The sequence below is a fragment of the Alosa sapidissima genome, chromosome 4 (assembly GCF_018492685.1).
Source record: "Alosa sapidissima isolate fAloSap1 chromosome 4, fAloSap1.pri, whole genome shotgun sequence".
NCBI lineage: Eukaryota > Metazoa > Chordata > Actinopteri > Clupeiformes > Clupeidae > Alosa > Alosa sapidissima.
In genome coordinates this window covers 23,544,865-23,563,915 of record NC_055960.1, presented here as the reverse complement: position 1 = coordinate 23,563,915, position 19,051 = coordinate 23,544,865, and the positions used below count along the sequence as shown (strand labels likewise).

The 19,051-nt window shown below is 47.2% G+C and overlaps 1 protein-coding gene across 1 annotated transcript; it reads left to right on the top strand.

Moving 5' to 3' along the window:
• The first annotated feature begins 1,084 nt into the window (after positions 1-1,084).
• On the top strand, positions 1,085-17,485 carry znf831 (zinc finger protein 831). The gene is made up of 5 exons (XM_042088912.1): positions 1,085-1,258; positions 1,601-1,789; positions 3,366-10,019; positions 14,535-14,812; positions 15,826-17,485. Exons 3-5 carry the CDS (start codon positions 3,449-3,451, stop codon positions 16,564-16,566), a joined length of 7,590 nt encoding a protein of 2,529 aa, XP_041944846.1. The 5' UTR covers positions 1,085-1,258; positions 1,601-1,789; positions 3,366-3,448; the 3' UTR covers positions 16,567-17,485.
• Positions 17,486-19,051: the final 1,566 nt, after the last annotated feature.

The following is a 19,051-nucleotide window of genomic DNA, read 5'->3' as shown; positions in this document are numbered from 1 at the left end:
GGGGCCACGGTCAGCAGTGGCGCACAGGCCTGGCAGCCGACGATAGAGCAACAGGCTGCCAAACCGGCCGCATCCCCCAAACAAACCCCCTTTTTGTTCTCACTGACGTGTAGCATCTCTCAGCATCGAGGAGGTGTTGAAAGTCCCATAAAGCCTGGCTCAAAAACAAATGTATCTCTTTTCATGGGCCATTCCTGTCTATGTACATGTTGTACACCTGATATGAAAGTGTCCTTTGTCCAATGTGATCCATTATTTACATATGTGTTCAAATAGGCTTTGTTGTCCTCTCTGTGTTTACGGGTGCTTTGCATGGGTTGACATATGTAGTGAAGTAGTTCCCTGCTTTAGGAAAATGAGGCGAGGCTGCCAGCAAAAGCAGTCTTTCACCCCTGGGTCACTGGCAGGCATTCATTAGCCACAGAAATAAAAATGGCCAGTAATCAGCGGAAGAAGGGATTATATTATTCCCCTTCCTCTCTTCTTCTTAGTCACCACTGGGCTCACCCTATTTCCATCCCTCATGTTGCTCCTGCCCTTCTCAATGTTGGAGGAGAAAGCAGTCCCATTAGGGTGTGTCATATACACAAATGCTAGATGCTGAAAGAAAGATGATCACATGAGAAGTAGGATAATCAAGACATTATTCTACATCTACAAGTTGCTTGTGACCTGATGAACGTAAATGAAGCGAAAGTAAAATGTTTTTCACAACTGTTAGCGGTTTGAGAAATATGGGTCATTTTTGTGATCGAGAACAAAAGTTGTCTGTTGCCAAGAGGCCAGGTGCCACCTCTCTCACATGCCTTGCTATGGCGGTTTATAGGACAGATGGAGGTTTCATTAGGTGAAGGTCATATTCACTGCAGGTCTTATCTTTATCTTACCTCTGTGCCTATTGGTGATAGTGTGGGCTTCAGCTTTTTTTCAGTGGTGAGAAAAAAGAGCTTGGCTTTCCTCTCAAACGCTGCACACCCACACGCTCTCATGCACCTCTCCTTGGTGCGGTGTGTGTGTGTGTGTGTGTGTGTGTGTGTGTGTGTGTGTGTGTGTGTGTGTGTGTGTGTGTGTGTGTGTGTGTGTGTGTGTGTGTGTGTGCCTGTGTGCATGCATGTGCGCGCGCGTATGTGTGGGTGTAGGAGGGAGTAAGTGTATGCCTAGCCAAGATGTCAGATTCTAACTCTCTTCTCTCTCACACACACACATCCACAGAATATAATCAAGCTCAGTAGTCGCTGCATCAATATTTTAGTGAAAGGTTAGTCCATTTCCTCATTCAAAGAGTTTGTTGTAATTATTCTCTCTCTCTGTCTTTATCTTATTCTGTCAGTTTTACTCACTCCTCTCTAAAATATGTTTTCTATCTCTGACCATCCCTCCTTCTCTTGCCTCTGACGTTTCTCAGCTGCTAGCCGTCTCTCTGTCTGTGCTCGTACCCCCTTGTTTTGAGTTCTTTTGTTTACCACGTGCCTCTCCTCTCCTCTCGCACTCTCTCCGCCCGCTTGACCCTAATTTATCTCCTCTGTCGCTGTGTGCTCCTCTCTCTTGCCAATTTGCATATGTGACGTGACCAAGCCTGCATTTCCTCCATCTGCACCAGCAACAGTTCCTCTACAAACGGGCAAAAGGACAGTGCAATAGGGAACACTTAGAGTGCAACTGTGGCGAAAGACGTCGTCATAAGATCCAGTTTCTGTTGATGACCCCCCGCTCTCAGGAAGCTTGTTCAACAGTGTCTGTTTTTGCCACTCAAAGTGGAAATGCATCAAGCCACAACTTTGGCAATATGGTAAGTGTTTTTTCTCCTCTGCTTTGATAGTAGAGACTAGACAACAAGGGGCTCTTTAAACGCTATGTTGACAATTCATTCAGTGTGAACTCAAAATTTGTATATTTATATTACATTTATTTTTATATTCTCACCCCATAACCACATGTAGTGCCTCATGCTCCTCTCTGAGAGTTTTGGCCACATTTGAAACGTTTTACAGTGCTTTAGAGTGTTGGATTTACATTGTGTGGAGGATGATCCTGTCCACAACTTCTCTATTAGTTCTGTTGTAGCTGAACAGTTGGAACTAAAAGCTGAGTAGATATCCTCTATCAAGGCCATTTTATGACCCTTTTATTATCAAGGTACAAGTAGAGTGGGTAGATGGCTAAATGGCTGTACAAATTTGTAATGTAGTGCAGTTGTACAGTTACAAACAAACTCAAGGATAGGATTATGAATTCTCATTTTTGATCTAGTCAACATATATGTGAAATATGTTTGAGGAATGACATAAAAATAAAAGATGTCATTGTATGAGTGGAAAGGCATGCTTCATCAAACTGAGTAAACTAAGTCTTCTACACCTACTGCTCTCACTGTCGACCAAATGGCAACAAAACATTTTTAAACAAGCGTCTCAGTATGATGTTGCTGATTCAGGAAACATCTACAGTAAGTTTTAGTAGATTTCCACAATGAAAACAGGGTTTCGATTCAGTCAAACGGCACTTCCTACTTTTGCAGTCGTCACTGTCTCAAAAAATAGTACCTGCGCCACATAACAGATGATGAGCTGAAATAAAAGAACATAAGCAAAAGCATGCCAAAACTGCGCTGTTAACTGTTGCACTCTGACATGCACGGCTTCAGGTGTCACTTAACTGATGCACACTCAGTCCATTAGTTCTGAGGTTGGAAATAAAATCAGAAAAAAAGCTAGCTGTTGATCTTTAAGGGCTTTCACAGGGCGCACTGCTGCCTTTGGGTGAGTCATTCCTCTACAGAACGCCTCTGTCTCATCTCCATCTCACTGTTGCTGTATGCAAATGCTGTGTACATGTTTTCTGTGCTGTTAGCATAGCAACAGTGATACATTAGTGGACAAACTCTGATGAAGGCCCTAGGCTTTAGCCCTAAAAAATAAAAAATCCTTTTCCTTCTCAATAATCATAATCATGATCGCAATCCTCTTGTTTAGGTTTTCCATTTTTAAATGCCTCCATGAACCTGTGTGGTTAATTTGCCTTTAACATCTCCATATTTAAATGCCTGTAAACAGCAAATTCAACAACATATATAAATCATCTGTATCTATGCTCTTTGCTAATATAATCCTCTGCACTCGAATCTCAGTTTAGAAAAAAAAACATCTTTAACTCAGTAGTACAGTAACCAGTCTGGCATTCCTCTGCAGTACCTCTGCATAGACAAGGCACCTTTGTGATAGGAAATCACATTCCCTCTGAAATTGAGCTGCCCCCCTCCGCCCCTATCTCCTCACTCCTTCTCCCATGGTCCTTAAGTCACAGACGTAGGATTCCTTTTATCGGGGGTAGCTGGGGCCTAATGAAAACTGTGTTTCTTTTTGCAGGTAATTAGCAGCCTTGGCTCCCCGACATCACCCAGCAAGAGAGAGCGAAAGGGAGAGAGAGAGAGAGAGAGAGAGCTGTTACCATGGAGACTGGCAAGCTGGGTTTTGTTCAGAGTGCCGTGCCAGAGGGCTCAGTTGCGGTGACGGCGGCAGTGCATGAGGCAGCAGCAGACATGATGCACGTTCAGGCCCCGCTTGCTACCTTCTACGTCCGCACCATGACGGGGCCCTCGCAACCGCAGGTGCCGCCGCCACCAGTGGCATCCCAGACGCAGCCGACTCAGGCCCAACCTCCTGCGGCCGTGATCCAGGACACTCCAGCCATCACCCTGCCAATCCCCGCTCTCAGCACCAAACAGCCTTTGCCTATCCTGACTCTCCACATCGCCGGAGGGATGCCTCTGGCGGCCACGCAGGCCCTGAAGTCTGGTGGAGCGGCGATGCCCACAGGGGTGGTGCCGTGCCCCTCCAAGCCCCCGAAGTCAGTGGGCAAGCACGTGTGCCAGTACTGCGGGCGTGACTGCCTGAAGCCCAGCGTGCTGGAGAAACACCTGCGCTGCCACACGGGCGAGAGGCCGTACCCTTGCACCGTCTGCGGGATCTCCTTCAAGACCCAAAGCAACCTCTACAAGCACAAGCGCACGCAGGCGCATGCCCGGATCTCCAGCGAGTCGGACCGGGGCAGTCTGAGCAGCCAGGAGAGCCTGCACAGCTCCAGGGACACTTGCTTCTCCTCCAGCTTCTCGCTGGACGCCCAGAGTCAGGACTGTGGTAGCCAGGATGGCATTGAGGTTGCGGCCAAGCAGCCTCTTGGGACCACTACGGAATCTGGTCAGTCGCATTTGAACCAGGAGGACACGCTGGGCTCAGGCACAGTTAGGGCTTTGCAACAGGCTGCTTTGGTTGGTCTCATCGTTGCCCCCATGGAAGTACAGAAAGAAGTGCTGACATCTCCGTCTCAACAGATGGAGCCCCCGTGTGGTGGTGGAGTTACCACTGCAGGCAGAGACTCAAAAAGGCTGGCCATGGGAGAATGCCCAAGACCCTGTGGTGGTGCAAGGTTGATACCCAACCGACACCTCCCTCTGCAAAGGCAGGAGGCCACTCTTTCCCCCAAGCCGTGGGACTCCATGTCTATGTCCAGGGGCAAGTCTCAGAGTCATGACAGCACCGACTCTGGGTTCAGTGACAATGGTGAACACCACTGGACATCAAGTCCGGGGAGCAGCCCGCATGAGCACAGCATGGAGTCGTTGACTGAGTCCAGCATGGAGGTACCAGATTCTCGGGCCGTCTGCCAGGTGGACTCTGACCCAGCCTCAGCTGGGGGCTCTAAGAGCAAGGTGTCGGTCCAGGAAAAGAGGCAATTGGAGGAGCGCATCTCAAAGATCATCTCAAAGAACGATGAGCTGATGGACGACAAACGCCTGGAGAACGTCCGCCCGAGGAAGACGATGCTGTCCAAACAAGGCAGCATTGACCTCCCCATGCCCTACACCTACAAGGACTCTTTTCATTTTGAGATGAAGTCCACCACCATGTCCACCATTGCCACCTCCAAGCAGACGTCTATCTCACCAGGCCCAGACAGGAGAGGGATACAAGCATTCCACAGCTCCCTGCCCTCCCAACACGTCGACAGCCTGGACCACACTCCCTTGACCAGGAGCAGCTCCTTGCCCTTTAGTGTAAGCGAGCAGCAGAGTGATACAGCAGGCATGGCCTCACCCCGTCACACTGACCGCCTCACACTGAACAGGAGAAGCAGTGCGGGACACTTATACTCGCTTAAGGTCGGGACGCAGTCCGTGGACCGGCACGAGCCGACCCACCGGTCCCTGGTCAGGCAGGGGGCCGTGGACTGCCTGCCGGAGGTGTCTCCCACCAAGAGGGGCAGCCTGAGCAGCCTCAGCTCTGACACGGACTGCACGGACACCGCGGGCGGGTCGCCCGCCTCCAGGAAGTATCGAAGGAAGCGGTCGCAGAAATTTGACTACAACAAATGGTACGTGTACGGCGACGGAACATTCCGAAAGCTCTACAGTACTTCGTCAGAGAAAGAACTGGATTCCTCCACGCTGAAAACACGAAAGTCCCTCGCTAATAGCCTTGAGCATCATGATGAGAGAGAGGACATTCAAATCAGCCAGGTCAGAGATCTTGGCGCAGGCACAAAGGTGGCTGTTTCCATCACAAACATGTCAGTGGGCACAATGCAAAGCGTTCTTTGTCCCTCCACCAGCCCTGGGCTTGGCATGGCCCCTGCGGATGCATCATGTACAGACAGGATACACAGCAGTGGTCCCTCCTATGTACTGCTCCCAGGCTCCATGTTGAAGACCGCAGGGCCGCCGCAGCAACGGGCAGAGAGCCGAGTGATTCTGGGCACTGACATTTTCTCACCGAAGGAGTCAACAATAGAGACGAGCTGTGAGATTGTCCCACAGCACAGGTCTCTTCCCTCTGAAAGGAAGAAACTACGCACAGAGGAGAATGTCTGTGTTGTACTAGACAGTATGGACACTGGAGCAAGGGAAGGGAGCGCCCCCGCTTATAAAATCGGATGGACAGATGGAGACATGACTAATGGTGTGAATCAAACCCTGGTGCCCGCGGAGAGAGAAAGCAGCAGGCCTCACATTCAACGCCAGGACAGTCTAATCTACCCTCACATAACGGCCAGACAGCCTCTGCAGAAGAGGCACAGCTCTCCGCTTTGTATGGTGGACGTAAGCAGACCATCTGAGCTGGTCACTGCTTCCTCCAACACCACCACCACCACCACCATTTCCCTGCCAGCAAAGACCAACTTTCTGCCCAAGTATCAGCTGAAGCTCCCCCAGACCTCAGGGAATGGAGAATCTTGCCCACGCCGCATGGCACCTTTCATTCGGCACAGCTTCTCGTCGTCGCAAATCTTCACGACGTGCGCACCCCGCTCAGGCCACAGCGACTCCATAACGTCATTCACAACCTTGACGCAGAGTCAACCGGTCACGCCCATCACACTGATCCACAGTCAGCAGAACAGGTCGAACGGGAGCACGAGGCTAAACACGCTGGGCCTGCCCGCCCCCATCTCAACTTGGAGCCCCTCTGCTGCAGCCGTTAGGGGGCTGACACACAACTTTCCTGCCCGAGGTTTAGGGGTGCCTGGTCCACCACAGAGCTTGAGAACCACGAGCGATACACCCTGGACAGCACAGAATCTGACGTTCACCATGGTCACTTCATCCATTCCAGGTCAGTCTTACATGTGCAAGACAGTGTTAGCGCAAGATCAGTTTGGCTCCATCACAACCCCACGCCACAGCCAGTCTGTTATACCTGTCATATCTCACAATCAGACTACACACACAGGCACATTATGTCCTGAACAGCGTGCCAAATCTCTCACAGATATCAATCTCACAGGTACACCTAAGCCTGTCCAGTATCACATTCAACAAGTGGCAAATGTTACAGATTTAGCCCGGATACCAACCGCTACACCCACAACAGTGTTTTCCATTAGTCACCCTATTCAAGCTGTCACAGGTGTAACACTCGATCAGACAGTTGCTCCTGCAGCAGTACAGTGTCACAGTCGGCAAGTGACAGCTGTTGTAGGTTTCAACCAAAACAATCCAGTTACACAGGCAACAGTATTTTCTAGCAACCAACATGTCAGAGATGTGTCATTCAATCAGACACCTTTACCTGTTCCCTTACAATATCAGATTCAGCAAGCTCTACCAGCATCAGGTTTAAGCCAAAGTATTTCAGTTAAACCAATCACAATGTTTGCCACCTCTCGACCAGTGAAATCTGCTAGAGAAATGTCTCTCAGTCAGAGAGGTACACCTGTATCTGTGCCATGTCAGATTCAGCAAGCTACAACTGTTATAGGTTTAGCACAGAATGTTCCAGTTACAGCAAACACAATATTTTCTACAAGTCAACCTGTCAAACATTTGACTGATTTGTCTCTCAGTCAGATAACACCAGTGGTTGTACAGCATCAAACGCAGGAACTTGCGGCTGTCACACCGTTGGAACAGAGAGTTCCAGTTACATCCACCAGGATAGTTTCCAGTTGTCGAGCAATTAAGTCTGTCAGAGAAATGTCAATTAGTGAAGCACCTACTCCTGTTACAGTACAATATCACATTCAGCAAGCAACAACATTAGCACAGAATGTTCCAGCTAATTCCACAGTAGTTTCAAGTGAACCAATTAAGCAGGTCACAGATATGGCACTTCAACAAGTAGCTACCCCTATAACTGTACAGTGTGTCATTCAGCAGGCTACACCTATCACAGTATTATCCCAGAAATCTACACCTATTACAACACATGCACTGCATCAATTAATTCATCCTGTCACAGACATGGCACTCAGACAGGCAGGTAAACCTGCAACAGCACAATATCACATTCAGCAACCCACACCAATATCTCACACTCAGCCAGCAAAACCTGTCACTGTGGAATCCCTCAGCCAGCCACCCACAGCAGTCCCAGTCAGATACCAGTGTCAAGCAGCCATGTCAGGCTTAGGAAACAGCCAAACAGCTTCACCTCTTGCCGTCATACCCCTGAATCAGCCAGTTACACCCACAGCAGGTGTCGTACAGCAACTTCAGACCACCTACACATCGATTAGTACAATTGCACTGGGTGATCCTTGTGCATCCACACCCAGCGTGCAGAGTCAGGGGTCAACATCTGTGACAGCCTCCCCACAGTCCGCCACGCATGCTCCTGAGTCCTCTGCTGTTTGCCCTCTGGTGGATATCACCCCAGAGGCCCGCTCAACCACCACTGTCCCCAGAGAGAGTCTCCATGGAGGGGGCGTCGTCGGGCAGTTCGGTGGCGTGCCTGCTCAGGCCCCTGCTCAGGACACATTCTTCATGAGAACGCCGGACTTGCAGATTGTCATGCAGCTCATCTCTGACGAGCAGCTGGCCCTTATGGCACCTCAGATTGAAGCTGGGGATTACAAACAAGGAGCCGGGTGTCCCTCCATCATCGCCGGGTCAGCAGAGGCGCCAAAGACAGAGATGAGCGGACAGCCTTCTCTAGTTTCTCAGGACATGAGTGTGAGTGTAACAAATAATGGTAATGACGTAAATTCAACACAAGGGGGATCCATAGCTTCAAGAATCATGTCAACAGATGGATCTACTATGATGGCAATGTCAGATTGTGCTACATCAGTTAGCACTGCTAAACCTTCCTGTCCTGCTTCTCTGTTCATGAACTCCAACTCATCTCTGACAGAAAAGCCTTGCCAGAGTCAGGCTTCAGTTTTGCCCAGCACTGCCCAGAATCTATACATACCAGACCATACAGGTACAGTGACTAGACAGGCCACAGAATCTGGAATGAAAGAAAACTGTGAAGTGGGACAGAGAGATTGTATTCCTGCCCAATTGATGGTCAATGAGAAGAACTCTACAACGGAACAAGGTTCCCTGAAAGCCCACATTTCAGTTCATAAACAGCAGCATTCATCAGTGCGGCCCACATCCCCTACACTTTACAATCCCACAATGCAACACTGCATCGTTCAGACTCCAGAATCTCATCAGCAAAGCAGTTTGAGTGGGCCACAGTCATCGGTCTCGACTGAGAGGCCATGCCCTCCAACAATGCAAAAGTCTTTGCCCAGCAAAGTTGGAGCCCCGGTACCTAATCAGGAACACCATCTGTCAGGTGTTCCTGTGGGTTTGATTGCCTCAGTCAGGAGCAGTGCACCCGTTTCCGCCCAAAGGGTGGTTGATGTGGAGCCCCAGCCATCGCTCCTCTCTGCTTGTCACACGTCTCCACCTGCGGCTCACTGTCCATCTGTTTCCCATCACTCTCCCCACTCCGAGAGGACGAGCTCCTCTTGCAGCGTTTTTCAGTCTGGCGCGATGCCTAACATCAGTCACACAACTGTCACAACACAGACCAATCCGCAGCACTGCCTGCTAGACGTGCCTAGCAGACCCCAGACTCTCACTGCTGAAGACCAGCTAGGACAAACAATATCAGTGTCCACTGAAATATTAGCCTCAAAGCCAGACCGGCATCAGCCGCTGGGAAGTGCACTGGGACTGTCTCCGCCCCCTGGATCAGTACAAGTCTTAAACAGTGCAGTTAGACTAAGCCAGCCGAATGGCCCCTCAGTTGTGCTCAGTGGCACGGAAGAGAGGAGCTCCTCTGCCACACCACTTCACCACGTGGGGTCAGTGTCAGGATCGCACGACAGCCAACACAAACTCAGCCCTGAGGCCTGCCTCTCTCCGGCTCCTCCAGCGGTCCAGTCCATGGGCTTGGGAAGTGCATCACACCCTGCAGTGGGCCAACACAAGCCCCTGTGCCCAGGAGACGCACGAGATGGGTGTAATCACACACCACTGATTGGGAGCTCAGCGACTGAAACTGGTGTTCCAGGCAAAACATCTGGAGAGCCTCAGCAGTCCCAGACGGCCATGGGGCAGGCTGAGAAACCACAGCCGCCCTCTGCTGGTTGCAGGGTGGAGATCAGGGGGACCAGAGGTGCTGTGGAAGTGGACCAGGGCAATACACGCAGCATGGGTGTGGAGCCAACTCAAGTGTGCATCCAACAGGAAAAGACTCTCAGAGCTGAGGAGACACCCTGTGCAAGCTCAATCAGGGCTGGTCAAGGTAAGGTTGTTGTTTTTCTTCTTCTTGTTATTGTTGTTGTTGTTGAATTTTCCTTTCTGTGACATTTCAAATGAATGACATGGGAGCATGCACACTGCAAAAAGGTCTTGGGATGATTCCACACTTTTTTTGATTTTGACAGTCTGGTGCTTCTGAGAAGTAGGACAGTATTAGTGAAAACATAAAGACCACTGGCGCACATGGACATCCAGTATAACCATTTTCTGTAAGGTGCTAAATGTAGACTAATGACAAAAAAGTCCTTTTGATTATAGTTCCCATTTTTCAACATTTATTAAGAAATAAATATTTCACTGTTCTTCCTCATTAGTTTTTAATTCATGAGCACTGGGTTCTCAGACATTGCATGCTGGAATCTTTCCTTTTTGTATCAGTATGTCCCCACTAGGTGGTGGCAAATAGCCATCCTCTCCCTCCTATTATGTCACTGTAATGCAATGTCATTGTATCATAAAACAACAATCTGCTGTAATTATAATACATCAGCCCAGTATCATACAATATACTGTACTGTATGCATGAGTCAAAATCACATACAGTTCTGTACATGATAGACATAGGCTACTGGTTTTATCTGTCAGTATCAAGCGAAGAAATAATGTAAATGTTCACTTTACCTCTATATTATTAAATCCCTGGAGTTTTCATGTGAGAGATAAAGAAATGATGCAATAACTCTCACATCCAACATGTTTGTAATGGAGTGATTTAATACATGTTTGTATGCAAGTGTGTGTTGGAGGTGGGGGTGGATTTTTTGGAGGGGGGGGGCAGTGTGCATATGCCTCTGTGTGTATGTGTGTGTGTGTGTGTGTGTGTGTACACTATCTATACACAGAAACCAAACCTTTAAGGTCAGATTTTTCACATTACAGTTAGTTCTACGTCAAAGAGAAAGATAATCTCTTCTATGAATACCATAAATACTGAATCTGCTCCTTCAGCAGCCCTGTTCTCTGTTTCGAGATGCCATTAACACAGTCGAGCACCTGTAACAACCATGTAGTTAGACTATAATGGCAGTGTTCACAGGCAGTTGATCTGGGCCTTGTCCCTTCCAGAATCAGCAGTAAAATGGGATTTCACAAGTATAGAACTTGAGAAATCAAGGACACAGTCAGCTCTATTTAATGTGAGTTTAGTTGTGTCTGCCGCTCAGCCTGGAGGGTTTCAGTATCCCCACCTTTCATTTCTAGAGATACTTTTATGCAGACATCTTGAATAAATGTACGATCACTGAGGCCTGCCAGAGAAGAAGGCAGCAAATGGGCTTTGAAATAGTATGTTTACGAGATACAGATTGTGCATGAAGAGAGGCTTAGGCAGTTGAGTTCATACAGCCTGTGATTGGATTTACAAATAGTGTGTCAGAGGAACCATGTGCAGTGAAACTGTGTCTAATGGCAAAATATATAAGGACAAGTTACGATCCAAGAATCAGTGGTCAGTTAAAAGTAAGGTTCCAGCAACAGGTAATCCAAAAACAAAACAAGGCAAATAATTAAAAAAATGTCGGGCAAAAGTGTAATCCAACCGAAACATGATACAGGTCAGTGACGGTAGAGTATCAGAAATCTGAATTCAATGGTTAGCTGAACAACTATTCAGTTAGGATATACCTCACAATAGGGGATCAGAAATGAGGGACTTTAAGCAACACTATGCAACAGTTCATATGAAAGACATATAAACCTACACGGTCATATGTGTTGTATCAGGATATTATGTTGGAACACCCAGAGAAAACATAATAGTATAAGCTTTCACAGCACCATAGCTATATAGCTATTTGCTATATAACATAACAGCTGTATGCCAGCTACTGTATATTTCCAAAAGTCACCAGTTAACAAGTTATTCTCAGTGTGCTGGGGTGTGGTTTGCAAGGTTTTTGTATAAAATGTTTTACTTTCCCATTAGATGTCCATGTCAATTAGCATACAAGAGTTCAGGCGAGTTTAACACAATGGAGATGCAGGGAGCGTCCTCAAAGTGTCAGAGTTGTAAGTGTTTGAGTGTCAGAGTTGATGTGCACTTAACTGGAGCTTTGACTGCAAAGTGACTTGACTGTCTCGTATAAAAGGTGTTTGCAAGATAAAATCAACAAAGAATTTTTGAAACACAGTGAGCTGACCTTACTTGCTGGGTTGTAGGTTTTTCTTTCACTGGATCATATGGTAAAAATTAGGGGGGTGGGGGGAGGGCAGGGACAGTGTCTGATCCTCCTAAGTTACAATGGTGTTTGTGTTTAACGGTGGTTCCTAAATCCTAAATATCATATTTCAGCTGGTCCAGAGGCTCCCAATGTAATAAATACATGCCAGAGGGGTATTTTACAAAGGCAGAATTAAGACATCCAAGATAAGTGATAAAGCGAGGTTTGACATATAGCGTTGTCTGGTCATCCTAGCTGAACTCGTTTCACTAATGCCAATCCAGGATGAGTAGGCGCGACTATGTCAAGCCAGCTGTAAGTAATTCAGGATGTGTGCGCGCTCATTTCTGCTCCAAAAGTGCCCACGGTTGAAATAAAAAAGACGCGGAAAATAGCGTCATTCACACAAAGTGAACAACCGCTTTTGATATAGACTAACAATGAAGTAAAGTTGTGCTTTTGGAATGGGGAATCATGGCTATTTCTGTAAAACAGCAGGAGTAGGCGTGGTAGACCAACTGAATGCAAATTTACGTATGCACCCACGTGTGAGTGCTTCCTTGTCTCGGCACGCAACGTCATTAAGAAAGTGCTTGTCACTGCAAACATGCACATAGTAGCCTATGATATAGGCCTACCTTAATATTATAGTTGAAAATACCTTCGAAAACTTGCCCCTCCACTTCCAATCAACTACAGTAGGCTATTTATCAAACGTCTATCAATAAAATAAACAAACAATGAGTAGGCCTACCTAGCCCTATGTTAATAATTATAAGGCTATCACAATTAAAATAATAACCATATGGTAGTAGGCAGAAAATCTGTTTTGTTTTGCGAGCAAATACATTTAGCAAATAGTTTATAAATGAAAAAAAAAGCCCCTTAAAAATTAGCACAGAGGTCAGATGTGAATAACAGCTAGCCGAACCAATAAGATGACATAATTACCATTAGAATTAACTTAGCTTGGCTGTTAGCCTGGTCGGGACCAGGCTAGGTGCAGAGAATAAATCCCCATTGTAACTTATTTGCCATCTCTTTTGTGAAACCAAGTCAAGGCTAAATTCATCCAGGATAACCTAAAAATCCCAGCTTAATCCCTTATCTAGGTTTTGTGAAATACCCCTCAGGTCAGATGTCAATCAGGATACAAACGTGACCTTCATTTTGATATGACCCATTCTCTTTGGAGCAATTACTGAAGTAAACGTCAGGTAATCCCATCAGTGCTTTCCCTGCCAAATCTCGAATGAGAGGTGTGGGTTTACGTCAGAGCAGAAGATTAGCAAAAATGGGATTCAATTGCACAGGGTCCTGCAAGCCACCATGTAGTGGCTCAAGTTGATCAGCAGGAGTGCTTTGCAGAGGCAACAGGAGTGTGGTTTTGTGTGTGAGTATATGTGTGTGTTATTAGTGTGTTTGTATGTGCTAGGGTGAGGTGGTGTATGTTGGCAGTGTGTTTGTATGTGCTAGGGTGAGGTGGTGTGTGTGTGTGGGGGGTGTTGGACGGTGGCCCATCCAGGGACTCCTCAGTGAGTGGCCCCCGGAGTTAGTGCAATTTCACGCCTGTCTCCCGTTCCAGAGGGCTGACGTACGATCTGAAACCCAAGCACAGCCTCTTTGTCAGGCCGCTCCTCGGAAAGTGAACATGCAAGAGTTCAGCCAAAGCAAACACGGCACTGAATCGTCGCACCGATTGTTTTTCATCACAATAATCACCTCTATACCTCCACTTGTGATATATGGTCAGACAAGTGTATTATTCTGTGCGTCTGTGTTTTCACTGAAAGTCTCTTGCAATATTTTTTATTCATTTGGCTGACGTTTGCTTTTCAGTGAGCCATACATTCCAAAAGTCCAAACAGCAAACTCCATGCATCAGTCACACCGCCGAGAGTTTTTGTAATCCAAAAAGAGCAATATGTTTAACAATTTATATGTCGTTGACCCCTGCTAATGTTCCTCCTGTGAGTTTTACTCATTTCCCTCAATTGTTTAATGCCATACTGGCTCTACACCTGACTGACCCACACAGCCCACTTTAATGAAATATTTCAGCAACAGTTTGACTATAGTATGAGTATTTTTATTGGCTCTGGAAGACTTTATATAATACTGTATTTATATCAGAATTTTAAATGTTCATTCCCCGGGGCTGTTCAGGTGAAAGAATTCCCATCCTTGTATCGAAACTTTATGGAATCCCACATGACTTTGAAACCTACCCTCTGGGGAACATATCGAAACACGGTGAAATAGGATGATGTAGTGTGAAGAATGCAGGCTTATTTGACTCCCTTTAAGCTTGTTAATGATTGTTGTTGCTTTGCTATCAGGACCAGGCGATGTGCTCCCCCCCCAAAGCTCACTGCTGCCGCTGGGAGACTCTGGGTCAGAGAGGCGGAGGAGGGTCCCCGAGGAGCTATGGCATGGAGCAAAGGAGGAGGAGAGAGGAGGGTCACAGGAGGAGGAGGAGAAGAACAACAGTAAACTGCCCGAGGGGCAGGTTGGGGGCGACGTGGGAGGCAGAGGACAAAATGACGGGGGAGCGGATGAAAGAATGCCGGACCTGCAGGCGGAGGAGTGGACGATGAAGGAATGCAACTTAAGACAGGTATCATTCTAAATCTAACCCCCTTAAACAAACAGAGCCAAGGAATGCTCCTCTCCACCCGACATGACTCCATCATCCAAAGCTACAACAATCCACTGGCACTGCTCTGCACTGCCGCATATTATTATTGTTTTTCCCAGTGTTTATTATAAAGGAATAACATGCAGATGAAAGACTCAGATATGCCCTCTAAGACACATGTTATTGCCCTTATCCCTCCATGCCATGGCTGTGGCCAAAATATTAAATCTTAATTTATCTTTATGCATGCTGGCGAGGGAAAGATTAGGGCATTGCACTTGGAGGCAGTCTAGCCAAAGAGAGAGCTAGGGATGGTGCCAAACAGTGTTTGCTCTTAGTTAACCACTTCGGGGGAATAGGCCATTGCCGGAGTAAAATAAAACAGAAGATGTTTTTGCTGTCTGTGGTGGAGGAGACGTCTGGGGCAAGGGGGGGTGAGGTAGGTGTGGGGCTGGGGTGGGATGTGGTTGGGGGTTGGAGCGTGGGAGTGTGTGGTAAATAGAAGCAGACCCCGGAACAGATCTGACCCCCATCCTTTCCAAAGTGAGTCACAAAACAGCAAGCACTAAATCACATTCTGATTCCTTCTAATAGTTGGGGATTGATTCCTTTGGTCAGTGGGGCTGTACTGTCTCTTTCTCTAGGAACAGCCAGAGGATTTAATTAGGCTCCGTTAGCAAAGATTGTTTGGCATAATGAATTATTACAAATCACTGAGACTAATAATAATGGCTAGACATTTGGAACACAAAATCCATGAGAAATATTTGAAATAGTTGAGTTTAATGTGCCTACTTTACGGGGACTGGGATGACTGAAATTCCAAGGACAGGAAAGTTTTCGGGAGCAGAGTGATGTTCCCAGGCACTGATCCCCTCAGATGGCCCCTGGTGAGTGTAATTTTACGGTCTAGCTGATAAACGCAGTGACATTCCGCAGGCCACACTAACGCCATGTGTGTCTGTGTGTGTGTCTGCATGTTTTCCTGACAGGAGACAAGCAGTCATGAACCCATCTGGACCCTTTCTGTGCCTCTTTCTCCTCCTCCTCCTCCACCACCTTCACCTCCTTGTGCACCTCCACCCTCCCAGGGGAGCCCTGGCATGTTGCTCAACCTTCAACTCGACACCAGCTCTTCACCCGCCACCCCACTCTATCCATCCGGCAACTTATCTAGCAGCAGCGGCAGTTCAATTCAATCAAGGACACTTCGCCATTCCCAGCCATTTGTCCAGTGCATGACTCAAGCACACTCCAGGAGGGCGAACGCAGCGAGATGTTATCAGGAGCCCGGGGAAGTGGCAGTGTCCTCTCCGGAGACTGGAGCCGCTGCCCCCCCGCCCGGCCCGTCACCCGGTGACCTGCCGCTGCACTCTCGCGCAGAAGCTGCAAATCACTCGGAGGCCGGGTGGAAGACACATGCACTCCTCGGACACACCGAACAGACCTTCACCTGCTTGAGCCACCCAGGGGAGACCCTGTCAGACTCCCAACATCCCAGGCCTCTTCGCACAGAGGTGCAGACTCATGTCGTGGGAGAGAGGTCCAACTCCCAGCCAAACGGACTGGCCCCGGGCAGGAGACTGTCTCGAGCAGCTAAAGTGCGGAGCGGTGAGATGGTCAGTTTGAGTCGCAGCCTCAGGGGGGCGAGGAAGTGTATGGACGATAAGGAGGAGAACTCCAGCAGTAGTGATGACGAAGGAAAGCTGGTCATCGAGTTTGAGTTGAACTGAGGGAAATTGCACTTGAATGTATGTATACATAAAAAATACTCATATGGACAAACATGTACATATATACACACATGCACAGAACACAAGATGAAGACCAAACACACACAAGCTATGAAATGTCTCACACACATATACATATCAACAACAAACTGTGTCTCATCCAATCTCGCACGCCAACTCACACAAACAAGCTTTGATATTTTACTACTGCCAGCAGTGCCAGAGACCCCTGTACTCTCTCTCTCAGACACACACACGCAAACTCATTTAGAACCTGACTCTGCATCCATACTCAACCCCCCTCTGCCTCACTTCTCTCTCTCTCTCATTCTCACGCACTAGCTATCAAGCTCCCACTCTCGCCACCTGTGTGCTGAATCATGCTGTGATCAGGCCCTCCAGGTATGCCCACGGGAAGCTGGCATACGAGAGGCAGACACACACACACACACAGGAACACTCACCTCCTCAGTGTTTCACCCCCGCTTGGTTGTTCGGGACATGTGATTCATTTTTACTCAGACGCGGTCTGTGACTGTAAACAGGAAGTTGTCGGCACGAGAGCATACTCTCACAGTAACTCAGGTTCCCAAGGAATCTGCCGTCAAAGATATCCGTCAGCAAGATTGGTTTCAGCCATTAGGGGAGGGTGTGTTAATCTTCACCTGTACAATGCCCTCAGGCAGGAGTTGTTGTGAAGCAGTTTTTACAACTCCGGCTTATTCTCGCCTCTGCAATTTTGTGGTGAAGTCTGTGAGTCAAGTGCTATTTAAGATTATGTTTGTGGACACAGTAACATTTCCGTTAATAGGTGACAATCTATTATTGCTGAGCGTTGTTTCTTTTGTAATTTACATTTTTCTCCCAAAATTTTGTTCAATAAATCACTGTTCTTTTACAGTTGTTGCTATTGATGAAATCTATGATGTGTTATTTGTTTGATAGACCGATAGAGAGACGGACGGACGGACGGTCAGTTAGTTAGTTGGGTCGGTTAGGTTAGGAGGTTAGTTAGTTAGTGTGCCCTTACAGTAGATTGTAACATGTTAAAGGAGCGGTGTGGAAAAAATGCAGAAGCGTTATCATGGTGCAATGGAGAGTGTCAGTGCAAGTAAATTGCCAGTGCAAATTCTATATCTATTCAAGTTCAACAGGCTGCACAATATATACAACATATAATAATCATTACTTAACTATACATAGACAAAAGTAAAAGACTTGAAGAAAAGTTTAAGTTAAAGTTGAAAACTTTCCATACAGACAAAAAGACAGTGTAATGTAGACCATGCAGGCAAGCTAGCAAAATGGGCAGGTGGTTAATATAGCCAGTAAGGTTTCTTGGTGTTTTATGCCCCCAACATCGTCTTCAAGGCAGCGCTGCCTGGAAGGCACTATGGTTAGGCATAGGTTAGGGTTGGGGTTAGGTTTAGGATTAGGTGCCTTTAAGTCAGCGGTGGCAGCGCTGCCTGGAAGACGACGTTGGGGGCATAAAACACCATTGAGCGTCAGTAAGGGAGTCAAACAGTGCCAATCAGTGCAGTACAGGGTAGTTTATGTGTATGTATAAAGGGGTAGTTTATGTGTGTGTATAAAGGGGTAGTTTATGTGTATGTATAAAGGCACCCAGATGAAGGCATGGTACAAAGGGCATTGGGCATCCCTCTTGAGTAAGTAAGGCCTTCCCAGTTTGCATGTTTGTGAGGGTATATGCACACAATATGGTAGCACATCTCCATCTAATTCCCAAAGGACTGAGATAAATGTTTAAATTATACAATGATAAAATGGTAAATTTATACAAAAAAGCCTCACATTGCAGCAGGGCACAACAACATAACTAATCTCAGTTTACCAATACTGAGATATCTGATCAAAAACACAACATAACTAACCTCAGTTTACCAATACTGAATGAAGAATACCCATGAAGCTACATTTCTATTATATATCTGTGTGTGTGTGTGTGTGTGTGTGGCTTAGTATATCCTATGAGAACAGAGAGAGTAGAAGAGAGTAAAATAAAGACATGTTCATCTTATCATCCATCATCTGGTGGTGTTTTAGCGAGGGATCTCCTCAGTGAAATATTTGTTGGGGACGGAGGGAGTAAAGCATATAACCACTTTCATCTTGTCCACAACACAAAGTCTGCCGTAAATACTTGCCCTCAGTCAAAGTCATAAAGGCGCCAGGACAAGAATGCGAGCTGACCTCTCCACATTATTGTTCTCCAAGGCCTCGGAAAGCATATGTCTGGATGCCCCCCGTGTTAATTCTGGGGTTCCGCCAATGTTCCAGCGATTTCTGTGGTACAGGCGAAGGTGGAGCATGCTCCTTTCCTGTTTTGTTTCCGATTCTGTATCTCTTTCCTTCACATCTCTTTCTCTCCGTTTCTCTACCTCTCTTTCTCGCTCCCGCCCTCTCGTTTTTCATAGCATCTTCAAACCACAGAGGGTCACATAGAAGACAGCAGTATTTCGGCAGG

Coding starts and splice junctions, on each gene's coding strand:
- znf831 (XM_042088912.1), top strand. CDS start 3,449: ATGGAGACTGGCAAGCTGGGTTTTGTTCAGAGTGCCGTGCCAGAGGGC. Junction 10,020..14,534: donor CTCAATCAGGGCTGGTCAAG/GTAAGGTTGTTG, acceptor CTTTGCTATCAG/GACCAGGCGATGTGCTCCCC. Junction 14,813..15,825: donor AGGAATGCAACTTAAGACAG/GTATCATTCTAA, acceptor TTTTCCTGACAG/GAGACAAGCAGTCATGAACC.